General features: G+C 31.7%; 7 protein-coding genes and 2 non-coding genes across 9 annotated transcripts; 4 read left to right on the forward strand and 5 right to left on the reverse strand. All coding sequences in view use genetic code 12, as the record gives it.

The window, feature by feature from the left end:
* Positions 1-1,302: 1,302 nt before the first annotated feature.
* Positions 1,303-3,471, reverse strand: RJT21DRAFT_8708 (uncharacterized protein). The gene has a single exon (XM_064885509.1). It carries the CDS (start codon positions 3,391-3,393, stop codon positions 1,438-1,440), a length of 1,956 nt encoding a protein of 651 aa, XP_064740629.1. The 5' UTR covers positions 3,394-3,471; the 3' UTR covers positions 1,303-1,437.
* Positions 3,472-3,527: 56 nt separating this feature from the next.
* Positions 3,528-4,119, forward strand: RPC10 (DNA-directed RNA polymerase core subunit). The gene has a single exon (XM_064880521.1). It carries the CDS (start codon positions 3,653-3,655, stop codon positions 3,872-3,874), a length of 222 nt encoding a protein of 73 aa, XP_064740630.1. The 5' UTR covers positions 3,528-3,652; the 3' UTR covers positions 3,875-4,119.
* A 615-nt stretch (positions 4,120-4,734) lies between these two features.
* Positions 4,735-4,807, reverse strand: RJT21DRAFT_t31. Its single transcript has one exon. It is a non-coding gene; the product is annotated as a tRNA-Ala (tRNA).
* Positions 4,808-4,821: 14 nt separating this feature from the next.
* Positions 4,822-4,895, reverse strand: RJT21DRAFT_t30. Its single transcript has one exon. It is a non-coding gene; the product is annotated as a tRNA-Ile (tRNA).
* Positions 4,896-4,981: 86 nt separating this feature from the next.
* RJT21DRAFT_111048 (uncharacterized protein) lies at positions 4,982-5,290 on the forward strand (the record flags this gene model as incomplete). The annotated part of the gene is made up of 1 exon (XM_064879956.1): positions 4,982-5,290. One exon carries the CDS (start codon positions 4,982-4,984, stop codon positions 5,288-5,290), a length of 309 nt encoding a protein of 102 aa, XP_064740631.1.
* A 622-nt stretch (positions 5,291-5,912) lies between these two features.
* RJT21DRAFT_116904 (protein induced by osmotic stress) lies at positions 5,913-7,454 on the forward strand. Its single transcript, XM_064880522.1, has one exon. It carries the CDS (start codon positions 6,246-6,248, stop codon positions 7,266-7,268), a length of 1,023 nt encoding a protein of 340 aa, XP_064740632.1. The 5' UTR covers positions 5,913-6,245; the 3' UTR covers positions 7,269-7,454.
* Positions 7,455-7,567: 113 nt separating this feature from the next.
* Positions 7,568-10,276, reverse strand: MLH3 (mismatch repair protein). The gene has a single exon (XM_064885517.1). The coding sequence runs from the start codon at positions 9,881-9,883 to the stop codon at positions 7,868-7,870; it is 2,016 nt and encodes a 671-aa protein (XP_064740633.1). The 5' UTR covers positions 9,884-10,276; the 3' UTR covers positions 7,568-7,867.
* Positions 10,277-10,669: 393 nt separating this feature from the next.
* HSP70 (Hsp70 family chaperone) lies at positions 10,670-12,619 on the forward strand (the record flags this gene model as incomplete). Its single annotated transcript, XM_064882940.1, has 1 exon — positions 10,670-12,619. The coding sequence occupies one exon, from the start codon at positions 10,670-10,672 to the stop codon at positions 12,617-12,619; it is 1,950 nt and encodes a 649-aa protein (XP_064740634.1).
* A 163-nt stretch (positions 12,620-12,782) lies between these two features.
* RJT21DRAFT_111052 (uncharacterized protein) lies at positions 12,783-14,957 on the reverse strand (the record flags this gene model as incomplete). The annotated part of the gene is made up of 1 exon (XM_064879957.1): positions 12,783-14,957. One exon carries the CDS (start codon positions 14,955-14,957, stop codon positions 12,783-12,785), a length of 2,175 nt encoding a protein of 724 aa, XP_064740635.1.
* Positions 14,958-16,300: the final 1,343 nt, after the last annotated feature.

Here is a 16,300-nt window from a genome sequence, read left to right on the forward strand (position 1 = left end):
AACTAATTGAGTAACAATTTTCTTAGAAAATATAGGACAAATTAGTGAGTACTTCGCCAAATTGTTTAACCCCTAACAATATTAAAAATAGCAATCACTTTTTATTGTGTATGGTTTGATATTACCTAGATGTTAAAAGAGGTAATTCTATCTTAATTGTTCATGAGAATAAATTGTTCATTAATTGGGTTTGCAAATTTTGAAGCTAAAATGAAGAGGAAGAAAATATCGAATGCAGTTAGATTTGAAAAGAATCAAGGGCATTGTTATGCATGCATTTTTTATTCTTTTGGCGGACTCATCTCTTCTCTTTCATCTTCCTCCGCCTGTTCCTTAGCATTTACCTCTTGGAATATAGCTTGCATGCTTCGGATTAGCTTGAGGTTTCTGATCTGAAATTCTTTAAATTGATCACGGGTAGATTAATTAAGAAATCAACCAAATTTTATTCAAGTACAAATATAGAGCTTATTGTAAAATTATTATTGCTATCCTGACAATCCAATTTCTTTATATTATTTGTACCCCATCATTAATCGAGGCTAGTGTAATTGGCTTGGGTCTTTAGTTCAATTACCACTTTTTCATTCAATTATTTTTGTGGTACTTTCTCTTCTGTGTATTACTTACGGTAGGTTCTTTTCCAGATAAGGAGACATTTAGACCTACATTGCCGAATTTGTTGGTGATATATTGTTTGCGCTCCGTTTTCATATGAACGTCGAATTCTTATTAGTTACATGTATATTTACGTAATGCCTGCTTATGAAGACTTCTGTCCATATGTAATAGCTTAGTTTTGACTCCTTGCTCTCAACAAATTATCCTTAACATCTTTAACCCCTGAGGAGCTAAGTAGACCAATGGAGTACAGGGAGCCCACTTTATTTTATCGAATAACAGCTTGAGTAATGTTCTATTGTTTATAGATATAAATAATAACATAAACTCATTTGAATTATTTCTGGGTAGTCAATAATAATAATTCATAAAGATATAATCTGAGAACAATAACCACTTGTGGTATCAGTGGGTTCCAATGATATGATGAGGTAAGTAAATCCCTATCATGGCTGGTTTTAGATGAACCACTTCCGAAAAGGGAAGTCTCATTACTTACAGAAATAACAACATATTTATTTTTTGCGAGTTGCTTCTTTGTTTTCATATCTGCTCTAAGAAACAAAGCCGCTTTTCTGAAAACCGAGGGTGATCAGATCCATATTCCGGTGTAATATAGCGCAACTCTTAGCATCCGGAACCTCCTGAGTCTTGAATTTGCAACTACTTATATACGGTGCTCAACTGTGGTGATGTACATTTTTGTAATCAGCCTTCGTAAAATAAACATTCAATCATAATTGTTTAACTAGCTAACTAACTAAACTAACTGCTATTATTAGTATCATTGTTGGAGGATGTGGAGGGAGTATTGGTTTACTTATTGTCATCATTATTTTCATTAGTATTTACGGATTTATTTTCATTTTCTGATATAATATTTCTTTCAATCATTTTCCGAAGGACATAATGATCAAAGCCTTCGTGTAATTTATTCAAGAGCATTTTGTTTCTTGAAGTATTAATCATGATTGTTCGAGTACGAAAGTATTTGCTCATATCATCGTTTGTTACTATAAATCCGTCGTTCTGTTTCGTATTGGATGTATTCATGTACAGCGTAATGTCATTCACTTCATCAATATTAAGTTTCAAAATTTTCCAATTTTCAATTTCTTCCTCTGTGAGCGGAGCTGCCAAATCTGGCAATCGTGCTTCTCCCTCTTTTATTTTAAGTCTATTAAAGCGATCAATTGTTGCTTCTAACACATCTAGTTTACCTTGACCCTGTAATCTTCTAAAAATTCTATAATTTTCAGGCAAATTTGAATTGATGTTTTCTTGAGGCAAGCCCAAACCTTGTGTGGCCTCATAGACAATACTACGCACTAAATTGCAAGCTGGCTCAACATACTCAGCACTCCATTTCACAACTTGTTCAATTAAGAACTGATAAGTTCGAACAGCTCCGTTCATTGGAACGTACTGTAACTTAGCCTGTAAATACACATATATCTTCAACATCATCCATATTTTATCTTCCTCTTTGATGTATTTATTTTTCTTCAAACCTTCTAAAACTGACTGAATAGTAAATGCGTCAAGTTGGTACTTTGAATCTTTCAAATACGGATCTAATTCTCTAAGACTTTGCAAATTCGTTGCCTTATGATAAACTACTTTGTTCACCATTACATGATCTTCATGCCAGTTTGAATATTTTAAATCTTTTTCAATAAAGCATATCAACTCAGAAGTTTCTCTTATTGTTAAGGAAAAGTCATCAATAATCCTTACAAGTAAATTTTTCTGGATGGGTAAATTAATAGCTTGAATTTTACTAATAAAGATCTCTTTCAAAAATATGTTGGTTATTGAGGCATAAATTCGGGTGATTGTAGATAAATTAATTTGAATATTCATTGTAGTACATAGTACTAAATATTTGTAAATGTTTCGATAAGTACTCGTAGTAGAACGGATATGAGAATGGATTTCACACAATTTCAATAAATTATTAATGGTATGTATATTGGGTTTATGGCCATCTTTATTCATAACAAGTAGTAACTGACGAGCAAAAGAATTTTGGTTCTTGTCATATCCAAAGAATTTTATTAGATAATTGTATGTTTGCACTGACCGGTATGGTTTGAATTCTTCATTAGTCAATTTGTGAGTGTATAGTAGAATGTCTGGAATAATTCCACTAGTTAACGACAGGGAGTTTCGATAATGAAAAGTCAGATGTGTCAATAAATATATATATTCTTCAAAGGATTCCTTTGTTAATGGTTTTGGGATAGGCGGTACTTCATCAAAGGTATTCCTTGAGCATCGATACTTAGTTCGATCTTGCTCTTCTAAAATATGAGATACAATTATATCATTATTTAAATTTATATTTTTTAAATGTGATGGAATCATACTCATAAGTAGATCTACCATTTTGTCAAAATGCTCTCTATCTTGAGCAAAATTATTTAGAATATTGGTTGGGGAAGATAATTCTCTCTTTTGTTGCCAATTAAATTTAGCTGTTTCTTCATCAAAGGAAGGTAAGCTATCACTAAAAATTTTCAAGTTTTCCATCTCAAGAGGTTCAAGAAATTGACGAAATATTTTAGTTTGGAAATTAGCCAATAAAGGCTTGAATTGCTCTAATTGTTCTCCAGTAAATTCTACATCTTCACTTTTTTTCACAACTATTTTCTTGGTTATTGTTGGTTTATGTAAGGTTGTTCTTGTTGGCCGTTTTATTGCATTTTTATGAGAATCTAACATTCGAACCGATCTCCCTAGCCTTGAGATGGTATCCTTTATTGAAATCATACAGTATTATTACTAATCATGGGGCTATTGGGTCTATAAAGGTTGATTGATGGATGCTAATATATTAATTTTTTTTTCACTATATACTTTAATCAAATAATAAATATTTTTGTTGATACCTGCACATAGTCCGGGGCCGAAAACATAAATTTTCATCATCACAAAATTTGAGAAAATCTTTACTATTAGTAATTGTAGGGTTTATCTTCATTCAAGGAACATTTGAATCCCTTAATAAGCGACTCAGTTGTAATCAATCATGGCATCTCCTCAAAGAGAAGGTTTTACCGTTCCAACCTCCATTTCGCACGCTGCTCTTGGGCAAGTAACCACCAAGTCTTTAGGTGTTAAATATAATTGTGCTCAATGTGCTTCTTCCTTTTCATTAGGTAAGAATGATGCTATTAGATGTAAAGATTGTGGTCACAGAGTCATTTATAAAGCCAGAACTAGAAGAATGGTTCAATTTGAAGCTCGTTAAGTACCTTTCAATCTAAAGTATTATAAATCACATTGGATCTGTTTCCTACAATAATGAAAATAACAAAAAAGTGAAACAACAACGTCTAACTTGTAACATATTATATCACGGGCCATTACTATATACTATATATTATTGGCTCCCAAAGACCTAAAATTAATTTATCTTTTTGGGCCACATAAATGAGGTTGTATGATATCTATAGAATCCCATTAATTTTCAATGTACATTATTTTTTTAATGATTCGTTTCTTGTATTATCTATGGTTCATTAACAAAGTCTTGAACCTAGCGTATAACATAGAATGATTTAACAAGTAGAACGGCACAATAAGTTATGACTGAGCTTCTGTGTCCTTGACCATCTCTCTTGTGCATATTTCACATGAACTAGTACTAGCTTTACTATTTCAGCATTCAGCGATATTGGTCTTTCAATTGCCTCTTTAGTATTATACATGTTAATTAATGTTAGCATTATCGATAAGTGACAAGTTTCTACTACTTGACATTGCTCATATTTTTTGTTACTTTTCAGTAAGTTTTTGCAATAAAATCTTGCTTCCGCGCTACCATAAGTTATATTATTAATGCAAGTTATTTAATTCATTTTAAATATGCAACAAATATGGCTATATAAATGAACTCACCACACCAGCTTCTAGATTTGGGGCTTCATTCACTACTGTATTGTAAGTTTTTCGCTTTTTTATACTAACCTTTGCATGTAAATATACTAATAAATACGCACTTAAAAAACAACCCAGAACTCCACCAAAAATTAATGAAATAACTTGAAATTTACTCCTAAACATAGCCAGAAGCTTATTGATTACACAGATATAAAAAAAATCAAAAAATGGACGAGTCCGGAGTCGAACCGGAGACCTTTCGCATGCTAAGCGAACGCGCTACCAACTACGCCACACGCCCTGTGAATTTGGAAATGGTCCCTAGCAGGATCGAACTGCTGATCTTGGCGTTATTAGCACCACGCCTTAACCAACTGGGCCAAGGGACCTTTTCTTGAAAGAAAATATGTAGAATGTAAGTGAAAGCGCGTCAATGTGTGTCACGAGTTTGGTCACGTGCGTAAAAATTTAGAAAATGTTTATTCTACGGCATAACACCCCAGATCTGCCTGGTTTGAGAGCAGATTCAAGTTCAGGAGATCATTCTTCCTTGAATTCATCCTTTACCCATCAAAATTGGGGTACTGGTGCCCAAGTTTCAACATTCCAACTTTCCCCTACCAATGCGAACTATCCCGAAACAGGTTGTTCCATCTGGATTTCCTTTTTTTTTCCCTTTATTCTAATTGCAAAATCATTTAAGAGAAACTTGCAACAAGTAAAAATTCTCATTTCAGCAAAATTATTAGATATAAAATGTAGATTAAGATATATTGATATATGAATATGAAAACACATATGATACCCAATTTTTGATAAGCGTGAGGATGTGGATCGAGTACCCTCCTTATGTGCTAGTCATCGGCTGTACAACTGGTGGATGATGTGTAGGTGTCGATTGAGCAAGAGAAGCTGGTAAGTATTAAGATTGGAATTGGGAAAAAAATAGCGGTCCATACTTGAGGGAGGGAAATAAGTAACTGCAAGTTGACTAATTGAACAATGAAGATAAAGGTCGTCGTGGTATTCTGTAGATTCAACCAGTGTTAGACACACCATCGGTTGCAGGTGGGGCGTAGTGTCAGCGATGTCCTAATTGGACCTGGTGTAATTCTTCTAAATGGTAGGTGTGTTGCGGTTTGATGCGTAATTTCAATCCTTATTTAAACTTTTGAACCAGCATCATTGTCAAAACAATTGAAACTCCATAACTAGCAATACATTCGAAATGAAGATTGTTAAGAAAGTGAGTTAATTGAAGTTAGACAAATTAGATAAAGTAGACCATTTAGGGGACAAATTGTCGGATTAACGAACAAACAACCATACAGGAAAAACATATAAAAAAAAAGACATATATGCATAAAGTGGAAGCAGCATTAACTTTTCGTTTGAATAATTTAAAATTCACAATCGGACGTAAGGTAGTATTCTCTGACTGAACAGAATGTGTATAGAGATTATTCATTGTGAGATCAATTATTATTAAGCAGGTTATGATATGGGGCATAGAAGCTATAATACTTAATGCTTGTTGGAGAAGTACTATGTCCGAGCTGAGTAAGCTGCAAAAATAACACCGAGTTTTGATCTGCGGCTGAACACTAGTGTGGATAATTTTTGCATTTACCGAAGAACGTTAAATACTCAAAGAATTCACCATAAATTGAGTTTTCAAATTATCTTTAATTAATTAAAGTTATAGTTAAAGTAAGTATAAGAAATCAAACACTAATACAATGGCTATTACTGCATTTGTCACAGGCGCTACTGGTTTCATTGCTCAACATATTGTTTTGCAACTCCTTCAAGATGGTTATAGAGTTATTGGCTCTGTCAGATCCATAGAAAAAGGAGAAAGTCTTGTAAAGATTTTTTCTAATAATAACTTCACATATGAAGTTATTGAATCTTTTGAAAAAGCGGGTGCGATCGATGAAGCCTTGAAGAAACATCCAGAAGTTACTATCTTCTTGCATACTGCATCACCAGTTGTTATTGGTTCTGGAGTTGAGAATATTGAAAAAGACATTTTAGTTCCTGCTATTCAGGGTACCGAATTTGTACTTAGATCTATCAAACAATTTTCTCCACAAATTGAAAGATTCGTTTTCACTAGTTCAATTGTTGCTACTGCTACTGTAGCAGAAGTTACCAGTACAGATTTTAAAGGGGGTGAAAGCACTTGGAATAGTCTCACTTATGAACAATCAAAGGACGATCCATTATCGGCATATTGTGGAGCAAAGAAATTTGCAGAGAAGGCTGTATTTGAATTTGTTGAAAAAGAAAATGCCAACTTCACAGTTTCTAGTATTATTCCTGTCTTTGTTTTTGGTACCCTCAATCGATACTTGAGGACCAAAAACATGAATGAATCGGCCAAAATTGTTTCAAATATTTTGGATTTAGAACCAAATCAGGATGTTCCACAGTTCCAGGGTAACTTTATAGATGTTAGAGATGTGGCACAAGCTCATATCAGAGCTTTCAAATCACCAGAAGCCCAGGGAAAGAGATTTGTCCTTGGATCAAGATATTTCAACAATCAACTACTTTTAGATATCGTTAGGAAAAACTTTCCTCAAATTAGTTCTAAGTTACCCATCGGAGTTCCCATTTCGACTGATTCTACATATAAATGGTCGGTAGATGATAGAAATGCAAGAAATATTTTGGGATTAGAATATGTAACTCTTGAAAAGTCAATAGTTGATTCAATCAATCAACTTTCCAAAAGCCATCCTAAATTTCAGGAATAAGACTATCCAAGATATTTTAAGATATATTAAATAAAATAATAGTACTACAATTTAAAAAAATCAAAAAAAATGAGGCAACTTGCTTGCTCTAATTAACTTTATTGTCTTCTTCATGAGAACTCCTTAATGAGATCTTAAATCTGATTACTTCTTTTTACTTTTCTACATTGTTTCCATATCTCTCTCTCATATATAGGTTTCATCTAATAATGAGTTTATGTTCATTATAGACTTTTCCCTAGCTTAATACATACAAATAATAAAAATAAGCATCCCCTCATAGGGAAACACTGTAAATAGTCCTCATTCTAGAAATAATTAATTATACCGAAGAGGTATGAAAAGGAACTTATCTTTGTTATCTTTATATTAAATAACTTTACTCTAGAAGGATGTGTCAATTCTTACAGTCCTCGCAGTCCTTGTAATTGCTAGTGCTTTGTCTGATCTAACGTTAATTATACACTATGAGACTTACTATATTCAAAAGAAAATCAACACTTTACATCTTCATCACACCCATTTAAAAATCAAAGATCAGTATTGATGCCTACTTCTATATACAAGCCATTCTATAGTTACTTTTATTTCTCTACAAATTAATTACTGAGATTTACAAGAGGAACTATTGTTGGTCTTCCATGAGCACACTGGAAAGGCAACTTACAGTTACCCAAATCTCGAACCAATACTTCCATTTGATGCATGGTTAAATGTTCACCGAACATTATAGCAGAACGGCAACTCTTAGAATTGATGATCTCTACTAATACTCGCGGTAAGGCGTTGATGTCAGCAATCCAATTGTCACCTAAAGTTGTAGATTTTACTTTGTTCTCTAAATCATGGAGATGTTGTAACAAACTTAATTTGAGAAATTTGCAATCATCTTTAACTTTCTCTAACAAATAATGTGGAAGGTGTGTTACAAGAATTTTGTTGTTAGAGCTCTGGAAATTGATTCCAAACATTTTCAAGTTTTCAATGTATTCATGGAATAATCCTATTTCAGAATGACTCAATGATATCTCAATAGGGTTTAATAATCGAAGCAGTATATTTATAGTTGGATCGACTACACTTTCAATAAATTCTTTAAACAATTTCTCAACTTTTACACGCTCATCTGAAGCATGCTGATCAAGTATTATAAGATTGTTGGCTTTTTCTTTATTCATACTTAATAATATGAACTTTTTATCAATTTGTTTGACAATTCGATAATTCCGATTTTTTAAATCATCTCTTGAAATACTAGACTCAATTTTAATATGAGAAGGGCTATGACTTGAAACACATGAATGACTGGTACCGAGCTGCAGATTCGATTTTCTTTTCTTTCTAGGCGATCCTGTACCATAACTATCTTGTGGGTTGTATTCAATTTCTTGAATATCGTTCGATTTCATATTAGAATTGTAAGCAAAACGAGCCAACGATGGACTGAAAGACATTTGAATAGACTGCTTCTTAGGACTAGGTGTTTTTAAAAACTTTTCACGTAAGACTTCATTAGAAACTCCTCGACTTTCAGCATACCGAATGAAGATCTTCTTCACCATTTCGAATATAAAAGGCCAATGCTTAGAATAATATACCATTTTAGAGGGAGTTTGAATTAACTCGGAAGTTTCAGTTGGAGTACTAACATACAATAAAAAGGTCTGGAATTGACAAAATGGACCAGATGATTTTATTAAATCCTGTTCTGAATCCAACGTATTAAAGCTATTGAATAATTTATTCAATTCTTTCGAGTGTTCTGATGGAATACAAAATGGTCTATTATTAATAAACACGAATTGATTCTTGTTAGCTTGTGCTTCTCCAATAAAGCCACATATGGTATAATTCATAAACTTTGCCAGGATTGGCATGGAATCTACTAAGTTAGTAATACCATAAATATTTTTATATATATCAGAATAACTTCCAGATTGACAATTGACTTCGAAACATTTTGATAACTCACCTGTTTTGAAGTTATCTTCGTAAACAATTATATGAATTAATGGATTCTTGATTAAAGATACAAATACAGCTTCTCTGACTTGTTCTATTAATTTATGAGAAGATAATGATATAATATGTTTCCTTCTTACGGGTAAATTATGAAATAAGTTACGAAATGAAACAATTGTACCTGCTTTCTGGATGAGTTCCATATGGAACAATGTTTTGGAATTTTTATCAAGGTCATATATACATATTTTCTTAGATGACCCATTTGTATATACTTTAAAAGCTGATTTATATGACTTATGTTTGGATATGATTGAAAAATCAGTCATTGAGCTAATAAAGTGTAATGCTTCGCCTCTGAATCCAAAGCTTTTAACATTTTTTAAATCCGACCATGACTTCAATTTGGATGTAGAGTATCGTTCACCTATCTTATCTAAATTATCGGGACTAATTCCATAACCATTATCTGATATAATGGCTCCAATAGAGTTAAGGTCGAGTCTTATGATGATCCGAGTCGCATTGGCATCCATACTATTTTGAACTAGCTCTCGTATAACTGCTCCATAGTTATCTATAGTTGTCTGGGAATGAAGGGACGTCAATATACGTTTATCAAGTTTATTGATTTCCTGACTGTTTAACTCCATGACCACATTTTACTGATTCTAATGCTCCTGACACATAATATTGATCTTAGTAAGTCTGAATCAATTTACTCCAATAATACTTAGAGCAAATGAGTTCTCCGAATGCCGATGCTAACTTTTCATCAATGCGCTTTCCTGCATTTAATATGGTTTCCATTTTGAGTCCAAATTAATTGCAGGCTCATCCGGTAAATGTGGGACATATCGTTAATTACTATAAAATTATGTAGTTATAGTATTGAGCAATTATATATCAACCTATATAATGACAATTTCAAGTGCAATATAAAGAATTAAGAGCCAATTCCAGTCGCATTTATTCTGTTTTTGTGTGTGGGTAATTTAATTTGCAGCATCGCTTAACCAGCGAGGGTAAACCCCCTTAATGCATGACCAGACCAAACAAATATACACATAAGATTAAACATTACTATCAAAAAACATCTTTAGACTTACTTAATTATCATAAACATATCAATTAAGCAATATCATTAATTTATCAAATAATCTAAAATCACTCTGTATAGAAAATTCTAGAAAATTCTACACTCATCTATAAACTTCTAACAAAAGAGGGGGTTATTCATACAATGCACTCCGCAAAAAAAAATTGCTGGAAAATTCTAGAGCAAATCACCAGTTCTTAAAACCACCCCCCCCTTTAAAACTATATAAGAGAATATAATAGTCGTTAAAATTGCTAATAACTATAATTTTTTTTCTGAAAAGTTTTTCATATTCTTACAATCATAATTTTATTGAAATTGAATTGAATTAAAATAAAACATGACAAACGCTATAGGTATTGATTTAGGAACGACATATTCTTGTGTTGCTCATTTTACAAATGATAGAGTTGAAATCATTGCTAATGATCAAGGTAATAGAACAACTCCATCTTATGTTGCGTTTACTGATACTGAAAGATTAATTGGTGATGCCGCTAAAAATCAAGCCGCTATGAATCCTTCAAATACCGTTTTTGATGCTAAAAGATTAATTGGAAGAAAATTTACTGATCAAGAAGTTCAAAATGATGCTAAACATTTCCCATTTAAAGTAATTGATAAAGGTGGTAAACCAAATATTCAAGTGGAATTTAAAGGTGAAACTAAAGTCTTCAGTCCTGAAGAAATTTCTTCAATGGTTTTAACTAAGATGAAAGAAACTGCTGAGAATTTCTTGGGTGGAAAAGTTAATGATGCTGTTGTAACAGTTCCTGCTTATTTTAATGATTCTCAAAGACAAGCCACTAAAGATGCTGGTTTAATTGCTGGATTAAATGTATTAAGAATTATTAATGAACCAACTGCCGCTGCAATTGCCTATGGTTTGGATAAAAAAGGTACAACATCTCATGAACAAAATGTATTAATTTTTGATTTAGGTGGTGGTACTTTTGATGTATCATTATTAGCAATTGATGAAGGTATTTTTGAAGTTAAAGCTACTGCTGGTGATACTCACTTGGGTGGTGAAGATTTTGATAATAGATTAGTTAATCATTTTATTGCTGAATTCAAGAGAAAGAATAAGAAAGATTTATCTTCTAATCAAAGAGCTTTAAGAAGATTAAGAACTGCTTGTGAGAGAGCTAAAAGAACTTTATCTTCTTCAACTCAAACTTCAATTGAAATTGATTCATTATTTGAAGGTATTGATTTCTATACTTCTATTACTAGAGCTAGATTTGAAGAATTATGTGCTGACTTATTCAGATTTACAGTTGAACCAGTTGAAAAAGTTTTAAAAGATGCTAAGATTGATAAATCTCAAGTCGATGAAATTGTTTTAGTTGGTGGATCTACAAGAATTCCAAAGATTCAAAAGTTGGTAATTGATTTCTTTAATGGTAAAGAACCAAATAAATCTATTAATCCAGATGAAGCTGTTGCTTATGGTGCTGCTGTTCAAGCTGCTATTTTAACTGGTGATACTTCATCTAAGACTCAAGATTTATTATTATTAGATGTTGCTCCATTATCATTAGGTATTGAAACTGCTGGTGGTGTAATGACTAAATTAATTCCAAGAAATGCAACAATTCCAACCAAGAAATCAGAAACATTTTCAACATTTGCTGATAATCAACCAGGGGTTTTAATTCAAGTATTTGAAGGTGAAAGAGCTAGAACTAAGGATAATAACTTGTTAGGTAAATTTGAATTATCTGGTATTCCACCAGCTCCAAGAGGTGTACCACAAATTGAAGTTACTTTTGATATTGATGCTAATGGTATTTTAAATGTTTCTGCCTTAGAAAAAGGTACTGGTAAGACTCAAAAGATTACAATTACTAATGATAAAGGTAGATTATCTAAAGAAGATATTGAAAGAATGGTTAGTGAAGCTGAAAAGTATAAAGAAGAAGATGAAAAGGAAGCTAGTAGAATTCAAGCTAAGAATACTTTAGAATCTTATGCATATTCTTTAAGAAATTCTATTAATGATGGAGAAATGAAAGATAAGATTCCTGCTGAAGATAAAGATAAGTTACAAAAGGCTATTGATGAAACTGTTTCATGGTTAGATTCTTCTCAAGCGGCTTCTACTGAAGAATATAATGAAAAGCATAAGGAATTAGAAGGTATTGCTAATCCAATCATTTCTGCTGCTTATCAAGCAAGTGGTGGAGCTCCACCTCCAACTGGCGGAGCACCTGGAGGATTCCCAGGCGCTGGAGCTGGTGATTCTTCAGGTGGTAATGCTGGACCAACCGTTGAAGAAGTTGATTAATTAAGAAAGGAACTTGGAGTTAATTTTTTATGAATTTATGTTATATTATTTATGGTTATTGGATTGAAATTTAGTTTTAAAAATTATTAGTTGTTAGTTTTGTTATTTTAATATATTTCGTATATTACCCACCTTTTTAAACTTAACTTTTATATATGTAAATCTATGAAATTATTTCATTTATGAGACAAATTGTTGTAGCAATAAACCAATTCAAAACAAGAATTGTACCAATTTTTTTATCTAACATCCAATCATTTCTTGGAATAGCTATTAGAATAAAAATAATATTTAAAATTAAACTAATAAATGTAATTATTACAGTTCCAGTTATATTAAAATTATAATTATCAGTAAAACTTTCCCAAGGTATTACAATTAATCCACTTAAACCTAATGAACATAAAGATATTAAAGGACTTCCAAAACTTGCACTAAAAGCCATAATTGGCATACCCATTTTGGCAATAGTATAATTAGAAATTAAATCTCCAATTGAATTACCTAATGCAAATACTGTTACTCCAAGAATTGCATCACTAATATGATATATTATAGCTAAAGATTTTAATATTCCAATAATTTCAGTAGCATAAATTGATATCCAAGTAATAGAAATTAAAAATCCAACAAATGATGTAAGATTATTTATAATTTTTAATACAAATAAATCATAACCACTAAATTCACGAACCTTATAATTAATCCAAATTAAAATTGAAATAGCAATTGAAAAGATAAATCCAATAAATATTATAGTTAAATAATTATTAAAACCTGAAAAATGAGTTAGACAAAATAAATTAGTTCCTAACATAATTTGAATAATAAGTAATATTCGATCTAATTCAAAATCAAATTCATTAACTTCACTTTGAACTGAATCATGAGAAAATGATAATGCATGTCTTGATTCTGATCTTTTCATATCATCTAACATAGCAATTATTGAATGATCTCTCACAGGATTTGTTAATCTTAATACAAGTGAAATTGGGAATGTAACAATATAATAAATTTTATCAAACCAAGTAAAATCAGAAAATCCAACAAATTGTGGTGCTAAAAGTTCTACTAAGATAGAATCTTCATTCTTTAAATAGCTTAACCAATTTTTATTGGATGCCAATAATAGAAATGTTTGCATTTCAATCTCGGTTTCTCTTTCTTCTTGTAATACTACATCTTCATTTAAATCATCATCATCATTAGATAATTGTCTATGATGAATATCTTCATCAGAAGGATTAGGACTTTTATTGGAACCAGGAGTTGTTACATATACTGATGGAGCCGTAAGGGGTCTATCATTATCAAGATGAACTGAATTTAAATTTGATTGTCTAGATAAATCTTTCAAAAGTACTTTCAAACCATATTGACCAGTTTCTACTGGTGCATGAGTTGAAGAATCATTTCTCATCATAGTAGTATATTCTCTTCTTAAATCTCGTGACTCAAGACTGCCAGCAGTTAAGTCTAAATCTTCAATAGTTGGTAAAGTTGCAAAAGTATCAAGATAAACATTATTACCATCATCATCTTCATCATCTTGAAAATTTAAAGGTGATGTAGAATTGACAGAATAATTACCTCTTGATCTTTGCAGTTTCAATCTTCTTGCAGCCTCAGTCTTTAAGTAAGAATGATCAAGAATTACTACCGTGACATAAAAGAAATAGGCACTAACAAGAATTATACAAATGATTATGGAAAATGTTAATATCAGTAAACTTAAACCTATTAAGCAAACAATACATAAATAAAATCCAACATCTCTTAGAAACAGTCTATGAGGAACTTTAAAAGGATGAACAATAGCCATTGATCCAATAACAATAGTAGTAATAAATAATGATGCACCAAATAATTCTGATATGGCTAATGATCCAGAGTCTAAACTCATTGCCTTATAAGTACCTAAAACATCTGGTGCACCATTGCCTAAAGCTAATAAAGTTAATCCAGCAAAATTATCAGAAAGTTGTAAAAATTTCGATAATGTATAAAGATTAGGACAAAGATAATCTGATGCTGTTAAACCTAAACCAATAAAGAACATGACTAATCCACCAATGAAAATTATAAATGAAACGATCGGTATTTCTGAAAGTGAACAATAATATAGTTCAATATAATTGATGTAGCCTATATCTTCATCTGAACAATGATCTTTTACATATTGACATTGTCGCTCTGGTTCTTGTAATGTGACGGCTATACATGAAGGCAGTTCATCTCGGATTGATAATTCATACTCATCATCTCTTACACCTCTCGACAATGACTGTACACAACCCAATAGGAAAATCACAGATAGGAGAATAAGAAATTTCATATCATTGAATTCAATCTACTTAGTATATATTAAGATTTATTATTGTTATTGCCATAGTTAGACATGTTAGTTTGAATCAGGGCTAAGCCAGCTCTGGTTATATTGGGGGTTATATACAGGATATTCAAATTGGAATAGGTAACATCTCCGACTCTATTTATAGTTGTAGATATTACTTTTAGTTTGATTAAGTATTTGTGGTTAGAAACACTCATGTAGTAAACTGCAGTTGAGTAATCGTGCGTTTAGTATGGAAATATATTGCTCACACTATCAATTCCCTTTCTTAGCTATAGCTATAGCTATACTCATACAATACTTCTATACATCAATAGACAGAAGGTAGGTATATCTGATATATCTGATATATATGATAGTAAGACTACATTTTTCTACATAGAGCAAACATACTAATAGACTAAATGTCCAGTTAATCCTTGCACCATCCCCCATACGGGCACACGAAGGTAATCCCTTAGGAAAATAAAATTTTCAAGATGGGATGCTGCACCCAAGATCAACCAATTTTTCTCCAGTCCATTTAAAAACCTAAAAATTAAAGTTACAACTATATTCCAAAGGTCATGGGTCAGAACGCCGTAATGGGTTCAACCTCAGAGGAATGCTTTAACGTTGCAAATGGCTGTGTTTTTGCGTTAAAGAAGAAAAGAATTCAAGTAAAATTTTTCAAAATTTTTAAATGGCTCTTCGTATTTTTATAGTATAGAAAGTGCGGGTAAAATGTTGGCGCCCTGCATACTAATCAAGAGGGCTACCATATATTTGCATCAATATGATATCTATACTTTCATGAAGAGACATGGTTAATAGTCGAAGAACTAATTAGATATTATTAATAAATTAAGAAAAGTAACCACCACACCCTTTAGAAGTGTTTAACAATAATGTTATACCTTCTAAGTCTTAGGTAATGAAAATATTTGCTCTATTAATTTGCGAATTTAGCATGAAAAGCTATCAGATCTTGCATTCATTAAAATCGAAATTTAAGTTCAATGAAGCCAATATTACACCATTGATACGCAAGTGTTATTCATTGCTTATCTACAGTTCTTTGAGCCACCACGAGAAAGCGATAGTTGCTCATTTTATGCATTATCTTATTATTATTATTATTATTATTAAGAACACAGTGGCTATTTGTTAATTTATGAAAAGATAGTAGTATATAAGGAATGCCAAGTAGGTTTAAACTTTCTAATTAAACACAATTCTGAAATTAGATGTCACCATTTCCAAGACCTCCAATATTCTGTCTTAGATATGCAAAATTAATATCTTGAATTTTTCTTGTCGTGGATCTATTATCTATACTGCCACAG

Source organism: Scheffersomyces amazonensis (genome assembly GCF_036850825.1).
Source record: "Scheffersomyces amazonensis strain UFMG-HMD-26.3 chromosome Unknown RJT21scaffold_1, whole genome shotgun sequence".
NCBI lineage: Eukaryota > Fungi > Ascomycota > Pichiomycetes > Serinales > Debaryomycetaceae > Scheffersomyces > Scheffersomyces amazonensis.